The 16,928-nt window shown below is 36.1% G+C and overlaps 1 protein-coding gene across 1 annotated transcript in view; it reads right to left on the bottom strand.

Moving 5' to 3' along the window:
- The window catches only part of ARHGAP42 (Rho GTPase activating protein 42), a 139,919-nt gene that overhangs the window by 12,439 nt on the left and 110,552 nt on the right, over positions 1-16,928 (bottom strand). The window contains exons 9-18 of the mRNA XM_062514451.1: positions 16,225-16,325; positions 13,799-13,908; positions 12,969-13,047; positions 12,058-12,097; positions 10,506-10,568; positions 8,852-8,926; positions 8,093-8,177; positions 6,893-6,951; positions 5,997-6,102; positions 1,630-1,789 (exon numbers count right to left, since the gene is read on the bottom strand). Coding sequence (XP_062370435.1) covers positions 1,630-1,789; positions 5,997-6,102; positions 6,893-6,951; positions 8,093-8,177; positions 8,852-8,926; positions 10,506-10,568; positions 12,058-12,097; positions 12,969-13,047; positions 13,799-13,908; positions 16,225-16,325 — 878 coding nt within the window. The remainder of the gene's footprint in view (positions 1-1,629; positions 1,790-5,996; positions 6,103-6,892; positions 6,952-8,092; positions 8,178-8,851; positions 8,927-10,505; positions 10,569-12,057; positions 12,098-12,968; positions 13,048-13,798; positions 13,909-16,224; positions 16,326-16,928) is intronic.

The raw sequence follows: 16,928 nt of genomic DNA, 5'->3' as shown, positions 1-16,928 counted from the left end.
ACCACAATACTGAACTGTACTTAATATGTGTATTAATTTGTTGAAATAGATTTATTTTCTAGCTCTTGTTAAGAAGGGCTTAACAGTTGAAATTGTAAAACAAAATAGGTGCCTATTAATAACTCTCCTCCAAGTAATATATTTTAAAAAATATTATGACAAGGTTGATTTTTTTTCCTCTGTGTTCCAGAGAAAATTTTTTATATCACAGAAATATGTCACAGTCTTAACTTACTACAATCAAATCAGATTTCAGAAAGCTTTATTTGACTGAACAAGTCAAGCTTAGTGAGGAACAACTTTATGTTTAAGGCATCTCCTGGTTCTTATCTTTTACATAACACTGCGACCAGTGGTCAATTTTGCACTTCATTGCTGCAGAAAAATCTCAATTATTTTTACCACTTTATGCTAGAAGGTGTCTTTGAAAGGATTTCTGGGCCCTATAGCTATAGGGCATTCCCAAAAGAAGAAGCAAACCATGAAAAGACACCTTTGTGACATTCATAGAAGTGGAAGAAAGCAAACCTACTTCCACAGTAGGATATACTTCAGTGGACATCTTGAGATGCTTTCAGAGTACATTAAACCTGTATTAAGCACTAGTGAGTAGCACATCAATATAAAAACATGTCTGTAGACAGAGAAATAGAGCAGGGGTGACTTTGGTTGTGCAGTCATAGTCTTTGTGCTGAATGAGCTCTGATTTTCTGGAGAAAAAATTCAGTGTTGGAAAAATGCAATATATATGTTTTGCAATCAGAGCCAAGAAGGCTATAAGGATGACAGCCATTTTGGGAAGTCCCTATGAAATGTAACTGATGATACCAAGCTGTACAGTCAGCACCCATTGATCAACCAGTGCAGGGAATTCTGGTATTGACTGGGAAGTGCCCCTTAGCTGAGTAATTTGTAATGAAAGAAACTGGAAGTTTCTCACTTTGTTTTGTCAGTCAACAGAGGAGATGCCATAGCTCAACTAAGATCCCCAGAATAAAATTTCTGTTGATTATTAAATAAAGCAGGTCTTGAATGTTCAGCTGAATTCTGAAATCAAATAGTTTAAAATCAAAACAAAAAATCTAGGGAGGCCTTTCATTGAAGCTGATACCAGCAATGGTAGTGACTGAAAGTAAGTGTTGAAGATTTCCTGCTCAAGTCCTTCTCAACCCTTCTAGTGCCCAATCTCTACTATGCAGCTGACATGTCCCCTAAGGACAGCAATGGTCAGAAACACTCTGACGATGCACTCAGAGGAGAGTCCATGCATTCACCCAGAGTGAACCTTCATACAGTGGTAGCAAGAAAGAGCCGAAGCAGCCAGGAGTGAAGTTCAGGAGTGAAGTTTGAAATTCTGTTTCTAGATTCAGAAAACAATCTTTAGAAAACAACTGAAGATCCACACCAATGCCTTCAAAGAATGGGAGATTATGTCTTGGATCTATACCTTGCACAGCCATGAAAGACTTGCTAGGAATATGGATCCATAGCATGGAGTGGGAATAATAGAAATACTATTTCTATTAATGATTTACCAATTTTTGACTCTTTATTCTTAAGTACTTAATCATGGTAATGAAAATGAGATCTTAATTCCACTTCATAACAAAACAGGCAATTTCTTTCTACCTTTTCATAATGCTCTATCAGAATTTCAACGACGATATTCTGAAACTTTATGTTCATCATAGCAGCCACAGTTTCTTCTTGTGCTCTCATCAGAGTTGGTCCAAAGATAACACCAAGGTTGGATACAGTCATTAGATTTTGTTGACTGTGCAATGATACCCTTTAAATGAACACAAACAATATGTTATTTAATTGCTGTGCTAAACTACAATTATAACAGGCAAAAACTTGCTAAGACTACTATTTTTACAAGATCCCAAGTTCATGCTTCTCTTTAAAAATACATTTTTAAAATTTCCACTTACACAAGAATCAAAATACAATGTAGTACAACTACAGTATTTCCATTAAGGCTCCTATCATGCAATAACTTAATGGATAATGAGTATGTCTTCCTAGAGTCGTATTTCAGTTTCTGATATACCTCACTGGGAAAGGTGACTGTATTTGGAGTTCTACACAGAGAGATTCAGAACGCCTAAAGTTTATAAGTGTTAGGCAAGCACTATCTCTCTCCAATGATTTTACAGGTCCTTACATACTCTCGACTAGATTGCTTGAAAATGCTGTGTGGTAACAGAGATCAACCATATACCTTAGTTTTCATATAAAGGAGTGAAGCTTAGTTACTGAAAATACTTAATTTGCAATAGGATCTCTTTAAAAATTTGATGAAAACATGGGATCAATGGATTCAATGAAATTATTCTTTCTGTGTGAAAGGTAACATTACATGGTTATAATGTCACCTGGCTTTAAAATATATTAGCCTTTTACTTCTGTACATTCTCGTATCACATACTTTACCTTTTCTGATTTTCTTTTCTTTTTAATGTAGAATTCAAAAGCTTAGTTTTCACAATAATTTATCAGAAAGTTACATCTGAATCCGTAATACTCAATGTCCCATTTCTCTCCTTACTACTAAGATTTGCCAAATAAAAACTATCATCACAGATCCTGTGAAACAAGTGTCAGTGGTTCCCCAGTCACAGTTGTCCTATCTCCTGTCTGAGGAATATTATGCCAAGTCAGGATTTTAAAATCACCTTAATGCCTAATTTTATTGACTCTCTTACCAAATGGAATTTAATAATGAGGCACTGGTACACATTTTCCGCTTCCTTCTCACTGTCATCTGCTACTGTGGTCAAGCTGAGCATTTTTAGACATTTCCTACACAATTAAAATCACTCTTGCAACTTTTAAAATTAAGAAATAGAAAAATCTATAAAACATTCCCCTCCTACTTGGGACAGGAAGATTTTTGCACCTCATTTACATCAAGAAGCAGGAGTAACATGGGAAAGGGTTTTGTATAGCAAGCAGCACTATTATAAACTGCAAGAAAACAAACGCATATCTTCTTACATATTTCTTATATTGCTTCAATAAGTTATCTCAAAACTTTCCAAAATGTTACCTCAGACAGACACTGGCAGAGATCACTATTTGGAAGCAACATTGTGAAAATGACTCCACTGTTAAAGCACATTCTTAGCTTAATCTAACTTTCCCTGAAACAGATCTTATGTTTATCTTAGATGACTAAAAGTCTTTTGGGAAGTCCACTAGTATTTTAGTGAAACTGAAATGTTGAATAACAGCTCTAGATAGGCTATAAAAAACTTGAAAGAACCCCTCCCTTTGCAATGTTACTCTGCTGTGTGCTGCACAGTAACTGCAGAGGTCTGTTACACAAACATTATGATCTTACAGTGTAAGAGACAAGGTAGTGTTTGGTGTTTGGGTTTCCTTGGTTACAAATGTACGAGCTTGGTTAATAAAAGAAATGGCAAATTTAATAACACTGCACCCGGGCAGGGCTTTCTACAACACATTTCAAAGGCTCGATTTCTTGCAAAAGAGAAAGAACCCAGGGCTGTAAATGGATCATTTTGATAGCCACTTTCCCCTGACCTACTCCTACTGGTGCTGAGCTGCAGCACAGACACAAGCTGAAGTAATCATGCATTCCAGGTAGCTGTAGGGCATTCCTGGAGATGACATTGCTTTCTCCTCAGAATCTCTTCATTTGATGTAACACCAGCAAATCTGTGAAACTGCCAGACTGCGCACTCCCAACTACCTACCATAGAAAAGTTTGTGTTGTTAAATCATATAAAAGAATAATTCATTCTTTGGAGTAGAGATAATGTGACTAGGTATGTTTAAAAACTAAGATATGAGTTACTCCTGTGAAAGTAACAGCAAACTTTCCATGTTTGCCTAGCTACTAACTTTGTATCCACACAGTATCACATCTCTCCAGGGCGCTTTTCAGGATTTACCAGTTTTTTTTTGTTTCTAGTATGATCTACATCCCACATCATCTGATCCTATTTAAATTTGCACAGTAACACAAAAGTCAAGCTAGGCGAAGACATAAAGACCTTATGACTTAAACCAAGAAGAAATAACATTATCCTTATTTTATAACCCAGAGCTACATTATTTTCACTTTGCTGCAAAAGCATTTATAAAGGAACTGAACATCTAAAAGATATATAGAGAAGGAAATTATGCACTTGGAGATTGGATTTTCAACAAAAGAATGATGAAAACAGGAGCTTGGAATTCTTTTCTTCCCCCAAGTTTTCCCATTTTCATAAAATTAGGCACTTTACCTGCCATTTATTTGTTCCTTGAAAAATCTCCACACAACAGTAGGAAAAATATGAGGGAGGAAGACGGCTAATACACTCTAAAGACTAATTTTAAATTCAGTCTCATTAGAATTGCTAGCATAAACAACAGCTGGCAAATTATAAAGAAATTAGAGGGGGTGAATGGAATGTTGGAAAGAAAAATACTGGAAGCATTCAGTTTAAAATTAAGATCACACCTGTATGAAATAAGACTCACAACAAAGATGAGAAAAGCAAGTGTTAGAGAGAACAATTTAACAAGGGAATACTACAGGTATGCTTTTTTGGAATGCATCTGAGAATAAAGAGGCCAGGAAAACAAGTCAAGAAAGTAATGCTTGGCTAATAGGAATTGCACTGACAAATAAATCAGTTCCTATGCTTATATATTTCTCTAATCTTGAAGCTTCCAGACCAGCACCTTTTACAAAATTGTTAATCCTTCATTAAATACTATCACTTTTCTGAGGGTTCCAAGGGAGCAGGTATTGTATTCTTTAATTAATTAAACAATTCTGTGACTAAAAGTTATGAAACTTTTTTCCATGTCTCTCTGTGTCAGCCCAATTATAATGAGAGGCAAGGTCTGCCTAACCAGGTTTGGCAATGAATGCATTTATAGCAGCTTGCTATAATGCTAGTTCTCCAGGGGCTAGTGACATAATGGGCTGAAAACATTTTTTTAGGGCTAAATGATTTCCTGTCAAAGAAATGTTCAAGGTTCTCATTTCTATAACAGGAAGCAAAACTGCATTAGGCTCCACTGTAGACAGCTTACTGCAGCCTGTAGCTCAAGCTGTGATCAAAAAACCAAAACATCTGGGATATAGTGAATTGAATGAAAACAACATGGACTCCTCTCACGTCTTCTGAATGTCTAAGTCATGTGAGCCTTATCTGAACAACTACTGTTTCACTATTCACATTCCCAGATGACTGATAAATGTACTATACAGCATCCTAAATCAGAAAGAATCATACATAGTCAAAAGTATTGAGAAAATACCAGCAGAAACTAACCAAAGATGTACGGAAACTTAAAAGAATAAAGACTTCTTTTTTTTTTTTAATCTCACAGAACGTGCCAGGTGTAATTCTGTGAACACAAAAGGTCACCAATTTCAAGAAATGCAAAATGGTTTCGAGCTGACAATTAAAAATTGAGGGAACATTAAGGGAAATTCAAAAGTTGGACATGTAGATATCAAAAATATAAATAAAAATACTTCAAATTAGTGCTTTCAAGTGATGCTACACTTCAGACTTGTTACAGAGAAAAATAAAATAAAAATTGAAGATAAATTATCACATAATTTATCTCATTCTATCTCCTTTCTAATCTATCTCATTCCTGAAACACTCTGGGACTATAAGACAGATTCAAACCTAAGTTTTCCATCAACCTTGGCACAGTGGTTAGATGTTTCTTAAATTTAATTGGTTACAAGTCCTGTAGTAAGTAAGAACATGAATGAAAGCATTGACGAGGTTTATTTTATAAACATAGTTAGCCATCTTGGTGACACTTTATTACATTTTTATTCTGCTTCTACAGAGAATATTATTCCACTTAAGTTGAGAACAGCATTTTAGAAATTAAATGTAATTTCAAGTGTCATTGTTTAAACACAGGGAACTGATTAAGCAACACTGACAAATTTAAAGCAGAAATGATAACATCTTACAATAATAACAAAGAGAAAATTAAAAAATAATTACTTGACCAAGTGTTTAATAAGGATGTCCAGCATCTCTCTGTTCTTCTCTGGTAATTTATGCACAAGTGCATGCACTGCTTCAACTCTGTAGTTCTGATCATCTGACTCTATTAAACAGAAAACAAATCATTGATAAATCAGAACATGAGCTAAGAAGTGACTACAAATGGCATCAGTGCCTGTATGCTAACACAAACGTGCATTAAGAGCAGCCAAACAAAATTAGCTTTCAAATGATGAGGAAAATTTGATTATATTTATTACACTGTGAAATCTGTATTTCAAGTAACTTGCCTAAAGCAATTACTATCAATACTGGAACCAACAAATTAATGTCATTATTGACTTGATGTGCCACTTCAGTGAAGTCTAAGATTAAATCTAAGAAATACAGATTAAAGTAGTTAAAATTATTTTGTGTCTCTTATTCTTATCAAGACAAGAGAAAATGGAGAAATAGCTTCAAATTCTAAACTGAAGTAATTAGAAAAATGATCTCTGCTATCTTTGTATCCAATTACTCCATTTGTGAAAAAGAGCTCACTATTGCCCTTTCTGATTTCTCAAGGCAAGCTAGGAAAATAAAAGTCCCTGGATGAGAAGGATGAATGTTAAAAAAGAATTCTTATCTTATATAAAACAAACAAACAAACAAACAAACAAACAAACATATAAATGAGGGTTCAAAATTTCATGCAGAAGGCAGTCACGCAGAACCATTTAAAAGATCAGAACAAACCACTGAACAGCTTCATCTAGTGTGACTTCTCTGTTTTGAGGGCTGGACCTCTGCATATTAGAGCAGGGAGAAAAGTAAAGATAGTGACTGAGGAGATTAGAGCTTCAAAACAATACTGCTTTCATGAAAGCATATTTAAAATTTTACTTTTTACTTACTAACAGCAACAATGAAATCTTTGTGCAGCTTGAAAGTCATCAGTGGTTCTGAAAGACACCTGGTTGTAAAAAAAACAAATTTTAAATTTAAAGCAGACTAAAAATCCAAGTTTTAAGAGTGTGATTATAATAGCCCTCAGCATCTGCACGATGTTCTACTGGTCCTAGGAAATCCAATTCAGTGGTGACTGATTACAAGTAGTACACAACTCAGTCATGTACACTGTCTGAAAATCAATTTGAGCGGAATCTGGTGTCACCATGTACGTTAGTAAGGAAAATGTTACTTCAGCACAGAGCCTCAATGATTCCTATCTTCCATATTGTAGTACAGCTGGGCTGCAGAAGCAACCTTTTGATTTGGGACTGAAATTCCGATCAGAGAGATCTTAAAAGAGTCATCCTCTGAAAGGCAGACTGCAAGCTGCATTACAGACACAAACACACAGCTACTGCTTGCTCGCTCATATCCTAATTTCACCAGTACAGCAGTTACAATGACTTGTGCTTTTGAAGATGTATTATATATTTCTTCAACCAAAGCCAGTCTTTTCAATGACATGTACATGAGCATTCTGCTATATATCCTAGGCATGTTTTCCAGGTTAATAGGGATTTCTGATGCTGCCCTTTGTTAGGTGACTTGTTTAGGAAATCTAGATTTGTAGAAGGCATAGAACACCCACCACCTGGGTTGGATACTTTTTATTATGTCTCTATTGAACATTATAAATTGAGATCCAAAAGAGTTATCTCAGAAGTACCATAATTTTTGAATATTCTGTATCTTATCAGCAGAAATGGCAGAAGGGATATTTTGTATGTGATGATATTAAAAGCATAAGATAAAAACTTATGCTTTCACTGGGATTTTCATGCAACCATAATGTAATGAAATTTTATGGTACACAACTTAAGGGATTCACAAAGAGAGGAGTGAGCACAACATGCTTTCTGGTTATCTTAAAAAAAATAAATAAAAACATGCAGTTAATTGAATTTAGGGCTATATAAGGGAGGATTATCTTAAAAAGGTTGAAGGTGTGTATTATTATACATAATCAGAGGAATATTACGCAGGATAATAAAATACTCATTTATTACTATGGCAATGGATACAAGAAATATTATATGACATTAACAAGCCAAAGATTAATGGGCCAGAAAAGGAATACTGGAACTGTGTGGGATCATACTTACCTGAGGTAGTTTTTTAGTCCACTTGTTATTGTTTTATTGTCCCAAATTTCCATATCAATATCCATATCAGGAGGTGATTTAGGGGCTGGTAGAAATTTGAATTAAGATTTTGTAATAGTTTGAATAAAACATTAACTAGAAAAGCAGCAAAACAGAAGCTACTAGATCAGCCATTTAGCTCAACTAGTTATTTATTAGCTAGATGAACAACCAATCTGATCAATTTAAATATTTTCATCTTTGCCAAATTATTGATAAAAATAAATTCAGTTCTCATAGTAAGTAACTGTAAACATTAACTTTATGCACTGTATCAAAGTGTTAAATAAGCCCAAATCCACAGAGAATTACTAATTCATTTGTCTTAGACATGCAAACACAAGCATCAGAGAGATCAATTAGCAAGAAAAGTGAAAGACTGGAACAAGTGTCTATTGAAATGAGTCATGATGTGTTATGGAACTAAGCTTTGGAGAACTTGTGGAACAAGCCAAATATATATTGATAAATAGAACTTTAAAGCTAGGAGAAGAAAAGCACTTTTTATTAGTAATTTGCTCATGTGTAACATGCAGAAGTGAATACTGATGCACACAAGAAACTACAGATGAATCATTCATTCAATGTAAACTCAGTTTAATGGCATTAAATGCACATAAAAAATTGTGAATATTATGCTCTTCTGAGCACTGTAGCGAAGGCAAAAGAGACCACAGCGCACACACTGCACACTGATAAAAGTACACTTCAGATACTTACAAAATATGGTATTCATCAGCTTTTGCACCTTGGAATTTACACCACCTATTCTGTACAGCCCCAGGATTGTAATACCTGCATTGGGAAAACAAGCAAATGAAAATAATTAAAATAATGAAGATCTGGTTATTTCAATAGATGCTGATGCGTTCTTGGTGTATGTTTTCAAAACATCTGGACATATTTATGGAAAATCATTACATTCTTAAGTACTGCTTTATCCTACTGCAATCTCTTGGGATATTAACAAATTCATTCCACTGAGTCCACATCATACTACACCCTAAGCGTAATTTTACATTAACAGAACCATTCTGCATAAAAATGACCCATATTAGCAAACAACAAGGTGCTGGCTAGGAAAAGTAAAAAATAAGACCCAAAAACAGTCTTAAAACACATTACACATCAGTAAGTTTATATTGCCTAAATGTCAGTGGAATTTCTATGCATCTGTGCTTGCTTAGACCATCATCTCTTTCAAATCAGATGTGATTGACATTTACATGAAAACAAAAATATATACTGTATACTGTTGTAACATATCCATTGAGAATTTATGCTGCCAGCTAAAATTTCCAGGCCTTTTTTAATAGCACAGATAAACAAATGATATTTAAAGAGTGACATTCAGAATACAGTATTTGAGTAATTCAGTCATGATTATTTTATTATTTTGAATTCCCTTTTAAATCAGTAGGGTTTAAATGTTTTGCATTCTCCCCACTTCAATCCTTGACATTTAAAAATTGTCTACTTTTCCTTTGAAAACAACATTCCTAATTCTGATGTCACTTAGATAACCTAAGTGTTTTGTTTTGAAACCCTCTTTTACCCTCTCTGCCCCAGAAAATAATGCAAGCTCCGAGTCAGCAGTGACTCAACAATGATAACACTGCTGCTGAGAAGCTGAATTCAAGTTGAGATCAAAGTTGCACAGAGAGACTGCATTTGGATTAGAAGAGATCTGCACACTGAGAGCTCATGAAAAGGCTATCTCATTTTATAGATGATACAGCCATAACTCTCAGTTTAAAATTTACTGTGAGTTGTGAGATACCACCTCATCAACAGAGTGATTATTACTTCTATTTTTACATTCCCACTAACAAAACTGAGTTTTGCTAAACTTAAATGCTGCTAAACTTAAAAAAGCCCCCAAAACAATGTACAACATTAGTGAATAACATGATAGGAGTAATACTCTTCAAAAACCAGATGTACCAGCAGAGAATGCTGACGTTACTTTTGGGTATTCAGATTTCACGCCTGAAACCGAAGTTGGGAGCTGATACTCCCTACACTTGTATCACAAGAAAAGCCAAGTCAGTGCACACAAATGAAAGACTAAAGATGTGTGCAACTGTGTATTAAGCAGCCTAATCAACAAGAAATTACAGAAAAAGATTAAAATTCTCACTTAAATGGAATGTTAAGAATTGTCGCTGGCACTGAAGACAACAATTAGGAGTGTAAAGCACCCAGAGAAAATATGAAAAGTCCAAACCAAAATATGGATGCACTTCAAAACACAGATGTAAAACAGAATTTAAATTTAGAATTTAGAATTTAAATTTAAAGTTATTTAAAAAGTTGTATTTTAGGAAAAAAAAGTCACAATAATCTAATACCTTATTTGCGGTTCAATACACACCTCTTGTTTCTACAGCATGAATACATTTCCTCACAAAGTTGAAACCTGCTTCATTTAAGAACACTGTAAAAAAAAAAGGGCAATTACTTTTCAACATCAATATACAAAATCTTCTGCTTACCTACACTCACACTAGTCAAGGAGGGCTAATACATGGTTATCCATAACATTTTAACACTTGTTCTGTAATAGGGTCTTTGTAGATACATTCATAGCATTCACAACTTCGTAGTCATTCTGTGCTATTAGAAACTTGTCTTTCTCAGCAGTTAGTAGCCTCTCTAAAGATACAGTTGAAACCTGCTGAGAAAAATGTTTTAAAGAGTCCAGGAGCTACATTATGACCAGAATATATTCCTTGTTTTTAATACAGCAATATATTATGTTCCTTGCATATGCACATCATCACTTATAAAATGGTAGTGTAGGAGAACAATTCTTGTTATTGAGTTTAATTAGCCATCTTATTTCAAGTGAATGTATTTCTCATTGATGTTGCATCTTCAGTACCCACTGCCCTAACTACCTAAATAAAGATCTTAAACCAGCATATTGTCAGCATTAAAATAAACATCATCATGTAAAAGGATAGTGGCTTAAATTTCAGAGTCTCAAATATATCTCCAATGAAGATATATGTCCAAATTTAACAACTCTGAGATATATTACTTAAATTATTTAAAAATAGTTGTGTTAATGTAATATGATAATAACAAATGTGTTAATACAGTGCTAATGCAATTATGCACACAAATCTCATAGTAGCTTTAAATACACTAATTTTTTTACTCATTGTATGTCTAACAGGTGTATATACACCGAAACATACACTAACATACACCTAAAACTGAACAGATGTGATGGACCAAGGCCAGTTGTAAGAAGTTCAACAAGGCCAAGTGCTGGGTCCTGCACCTGGGTCACAGCAACTCCAGGCAGTGCTGCAGACTGGGGGCCATGGCTGGAAAGCTGCTCAGAGGAAAAGGACTTGGGGGTGCTGGCAAACAGCAGCTGGACATGATCCAGGGTGTGTCCAGGTGGCCAAGAAGGCCATTGTCATCCTGTCCTGGATCAGCAGTGGTGTGGGCAGCAGGAGCAGGGCAGTGACCGTCCCCCTGTGCTGGGCACTGCTGAGGCCACAGCTCCAATCCTGTGCTCAGTTCTGGGCCCCTCACTGCAAGGAAGACATTGAGGGGCTGGAGCGTGTCCAGAGAAGGGCAACGGAGCTGGGGAAGGGTCTGGAGCACAAGTCCTGTGAGGAGCAGCTGAGGGAGCTGGGGGTGTTCAGCCTGGAGAAAAGGAGGCTCAGGGGGGACCTCATCACTCTGTAAAACCACCTGAAAGGAGGGGACAGCCAGGGGGAGTCAGCCTCTTCTCTTAAGTAACAAGCAATAGGACAAGAGGAAATTGCCAGGGAACATTTAGATATCCAAACAAAGTTATTTCACAGCAACAGAAATAAAGTATAAAATAATCTCTTTCTCCCGCACATATATCAAGAAACTGTAACATTTCAGAAATCCAGCAAGATAGGGAAACTCATAAAGCTTACTTTCTTCCTTCTTGCTAATAATGGCTGGCAGCGTGTAGATCTGTAAAAAAGAAGACAAACAAAAAAAACATCTGAACAACAACAATGCAATAGGACAATGTTTGTGCTTTAAATCCTTTATTGACAGGTTTGTGAGTAGCTGCAAAATGCTATTTACTAGACTGCTGCTAGGGAAATCCCAGCCTTGCCTTTCACCATCTCTTGACATTTACTGCTCCACAACACAGCTGGGTTAGCAGCTCTGTGCTACCATATTGCAACTAATGCATTAGAAATCAGATTTACTGAGTCTAAATGGGTTAAATTTCAAAACAGCTTGTGATTATAATTTCTGTATTGGTTCAGGCAAAGAAGCATGTAAAAACACTCACTGAGTTCATAAAACTGATCAACCATTCTTTTCCTATCAGCTACAGGTATGACATCACCCTCACTCAATGACTACTTTAAGAGCATACAAATAGTGGGCAGAAAACTCAGACAAGCCTGTCTCTCAGTAGCCTTCAACACTTGTTTCTGGTCTCTGCAACACCTTTTGAGATGGTATTGACTATTTGTTTACTCAATGAAACTGAAAGATGGTTGTTCTTCTCCATTGTAATAAAAACCACTTCACATATGTTACCTGAACTATGAATCCTATTTAACCATATGCTAACATATTACTTAAAATATTATTATTTTAAATATCCTAACATAAAATAATGATATACATAAAGGTAGGCTTAATTAATAGATCTACTTTCCTACTTTGTAGTTATCTTCACTATGTACGTGCATTAGTGTCTCACGAAGAGAAGAAAATAACTATTTTTTGGTATTGCAACAGAATATCGGAAATATATACTAGCTTCTTTCTGTAATATGTGATCCAGAAAACTGTAAAATGAAAAATTAAAAAACATCCTTACTGGTTCCTTTCCATCCATAGCTTCAAGCCAAAGTTTTCGGTTGGATTCTGAAAAAGCTTGTAGTGTGATGATCCCAGGTCTGTCAAAAACACACATTCACTGAAGTTACTGTTTTTCTCAAATAGTATCCAAAGTCAGAATCCACATGCATAGTGATGTGAATATATAAAAGACAGAGAGAAGTTAGAGGAAGTTGACAGCTTCTGATATAACAGAATAATTTTGAGCTAAGCATAAAACATATCTGTTTTTCAAAAGTCTGCTAACAATCATAAAACATTTTTAAGATAACAATTGCAAAAGTCAGTCTATTTATAGTATTCTGACACAAAAATTAATTCAATATTTCTCTTTATTCCTAAGATTGGAAAAAAAATACTTCTACAAAGTACTTTATATCTGTATCTTAAACAGGAAATATATTCTCATGTATCCGACATGAGTAAGTGGAAAAAAAATTGTAGATGTAATTTTCAAGGAAAAAAAGTACTACAGTTCTGAGAGAAATAGAGAGTTGTACAGAATATTATTATTAACAAGTATTTATAAAAATATTTATGACCTGTTTCTAAATGAGAATAGTCAGTTTTGCTACAAGCTCCACAGGAATCCATGCTGTAGCTGCATGCAAACATCATGTAGCAAAGACAGCACATATGCTGTGTAGAGAATTTAATTAGAAAACCAGGTCTGAACAAAGAATTACTCAGTCTTGAAAGTCTAGTTTGTCTGTATACAAATATATAGGTAAACATGTGTGCTTATTACAGGAATAATTATTATCTATTGGTTGCAATTACTTTCGAATCGTTAACACAATGGAAACAAACCTCTCAAATACTTCAATATCAAAACAGAAACGTTTGTCAATTGAGTCTGTCTTTCTCCTGATGCAAGATTTTAGCTTGAACATTTCTGGTGAGCTTGTGACAAGGCCATTCTACAAAACAAAAAAATGAAATTAGCACAGGCAGTACACTTATACACCTTGTCTTCAATTTAACTGCATGAACAGTCCAAAGAACATGTCTTAACATAGGGATTAAAATTCTTTAGGAATATACACAATATTTTTATGTATATTAAGACTACATTTAATAACTTTGTCTTGTATTTGTTACTTAATCATTGTATTTCAGAAAATTCCCTAAATTCAAATCTTAAAAAAACCTGTGTATATAACTTGATTACATGCATGTTAGGATGAAAACCATGTAATTCTGCCAACTCTCACATGCACATAAAAGTTTTCTGAAGAATAAAGCTGACTAACTCCCAGCTCTGGCCACCATGATCATGAGACCTCCCTGTAACGTTGGTAAGGCTGACACAACTGGGGATTCTGAAGAATGTGAGGAAGCAAATGTTACTCCTGTCTTCAAAAAGGGCAAGGAGAAGGCTGTAGAATCATACAACCATTCAGGTTGGAAAAGGCCACAACTAAAGCATCTACACACCTTTTAAATACTTGCAGGGTTGGTGACTCAACCACTTCCCTGGCAGACTGTTCCAATGCTTGACAATCCTTTTGGTGAAGAAAATCTCTGTAATACCTACCTCCCCTGATGCAACTTGAGGCCTCACATCTTATGGGGAACTATAGATCAGACTGCATCACCTTTATCCCAGGGAAGGTGATGAAGCGAATAACCATGGAAAGCATTTCCAAATATATTAAGGGCAGAAAGGTGACTGGAAACAGTCAGCAAGAATTTAATAAAGGAAAAATCACACAGGATCAACCGGATAGCCCTCTACAATGTGTCGGATGACTCAGTGTATGATGGAAGAACAAGGAATATTGTTTATCTCAACTTCAGCCACACTTTCACCACTACATCCTACTACATCCTCATAGACAAGTACAGGTGAAATATGGGTGAGATGGTGAGGTGGACTGAACACTGACTGAACTGCTGAGCTCACAACAGAAGTCCAGCTGCAGCCAGGCACTAGTGGTATGCCCATGGGGTCAATACTGCTCAACATGAATAGCACTAAGCTCAGGCACCAGGAGAGGATGAAGCTGACAGGACAGAGAGCAGCTTGGTAGAAAAGGAATTTCAGGATCTGGTGGGCAACAAGGTGACCATGAGCCAGCACTGTGATGTTGCTGCAAAGAAGGCCACCAGCCTCCTGGGATGCATCAGGCAGGGTACTGCCTGCAAGTGGAGGAAAGAGATCCTCACCCTCCATTCAGCACTGGCGAGGGACACCTGGAATTCTGTGCCCAGTGCTGGGCTCCCTGGTGCAAGAGAAGCAGTGATGTGCTAGAACAAGTCCAGCTAAAGGCTACCAAGGTGATTAAGGACTTGGAGCACAACTACCTGAAAGGAGGCTTTAGTGAGGTGAGAGCCACTCTCTTCTGCCATGTCTTAAGTGAAAGAACATGAGGGAGAAGAATTAAGTTGTGACAAGGGAGGTTCAGATTAGACATTAAAAATAAAATTTTCACTGGAAGAGTGGCTAGGTGTTGAAATAAGTTAACCAGGTCGAGTCACCATCTCTGAAAGTGTATGAGAAGAGCCTGGATGTAGCACTTGGGGATATGGTTTAGGGGTGATTATGGTGATTATTAGGGGTATAGGGGCAATTATTACATTGGCGGTTGGACTAGATGACCTTGAAGGTCTCCTCCAACCTCAATCATCCTGTGATCTGTCATATGAGAAGCTGAGAGAGCTGTGACTGTTTGGTCTGGAGAAGAGGGATCACATCAGTGACTGATCTACAAATACCTCATGGGAAGGTAAGCAGACTATGTCAGATTCTTCTCACTGGTGCCCAGTGGAAGAGCAAGAGGTCATGGGCACAAACACAAATACAAGTAATTCCATTTGAACTTTAAAAACAGTTTTTTGTGGTGGTCAAACACTGGAACAGGTTGCTCATAGAGGGCTCCATCCTTGCAGATATCTTAAACCTGAATGGACACAGACCTCATCAACCTGTTCTGGTTGCCCCTGAATTGAGTTAATATTAGAGATCTCCAGAGCCCCCTTCCAAACCTCCAAATACATTCTATGATTCTGAGCAAATGTGATAAATTTCATATACATTTACAACAACCACATTAGAGAGGTTATTTAATATGTGGTTATTTAATCATTTATCCATGCTATATAATACATGCACTGCTTCATCTACAAAAACAGCTTGATCTATTTGCATTTTGTTTTCTTTCAGCAGCTCTTAAATGCTTAATAAAAAGATGGAATATACAGCTCGTGAATGTGTCCATGTACATGTAACTCACCACTTTTCCACCAGATTTTGTTTCAGCTATACTCATTGTAAAAGTTTTTGTTCCTTTGTCATAAGTGCAGTAATGTTTTACCCATGTAAATCCAAGGGGTCCTAGAACAGAGAGATAGTACCAAAAAATTGTCATTTTACCACTGTTATAGCTGGAATTAGAGTAGAAAAATGAAACATTAATTCTTTTAAAAGTATATTATGGTTAAGGAATGGTATTCCCCAATTTAGTCTTCCTAGCAAAACACTCCAAACCATGTACAGCTCACTCCCTCCCCCATCCTTCCCTCTCTCCCCTGTGGTGGACTGGAGAGAGGAATTGGAGGTATGAAGATCAAGGGTTGAGATAAGAACAATTTACTGGAGACTGCAATGAAATAAGAAAATGAACAGTAGCAGCAACAATATTAATAACAGCCTGTACAAGAGGCAGATGATTCACATGTGAGAGCTTACCACATGGAGACACCTGACAATACCTGAGCTCTACCTCTGCCACATTCAGGACCTAGAAAGGATCCCTTCCCCTATCCCCAGGAAATCATGAGGTGGTACTGAGTAAGGATCTAGTCATGCCCAACTCCTGCCTACTGCAAAAATTAAACCTGTCCTGTCTAGAACCAAGACAAAAAGAAAGAACCTTGACTTTAAAAAAAAGTATTTTAATGGGCTTGTATTTGGGTTTTTTTTTAATGTGAAGAATTA

The sequence above is a fragment of the Cinclus cinclus genome, chromosome 2 (assembly GCF_963662255.1).
Source record: "Cinclus cinclus chromosome 2, bCinCin1.1, whole genome shotgun sequence".
NCBI lineage: Eukaryota > Metazoa > Chordata > Aves > Passeriformes > Cinclidae > Cinclus > Cinclus cinclus.
Note: the sequence above shows the minus strand (reverse complement) of the source record. Positions and strands in the feature narration are given on the sequence as shown.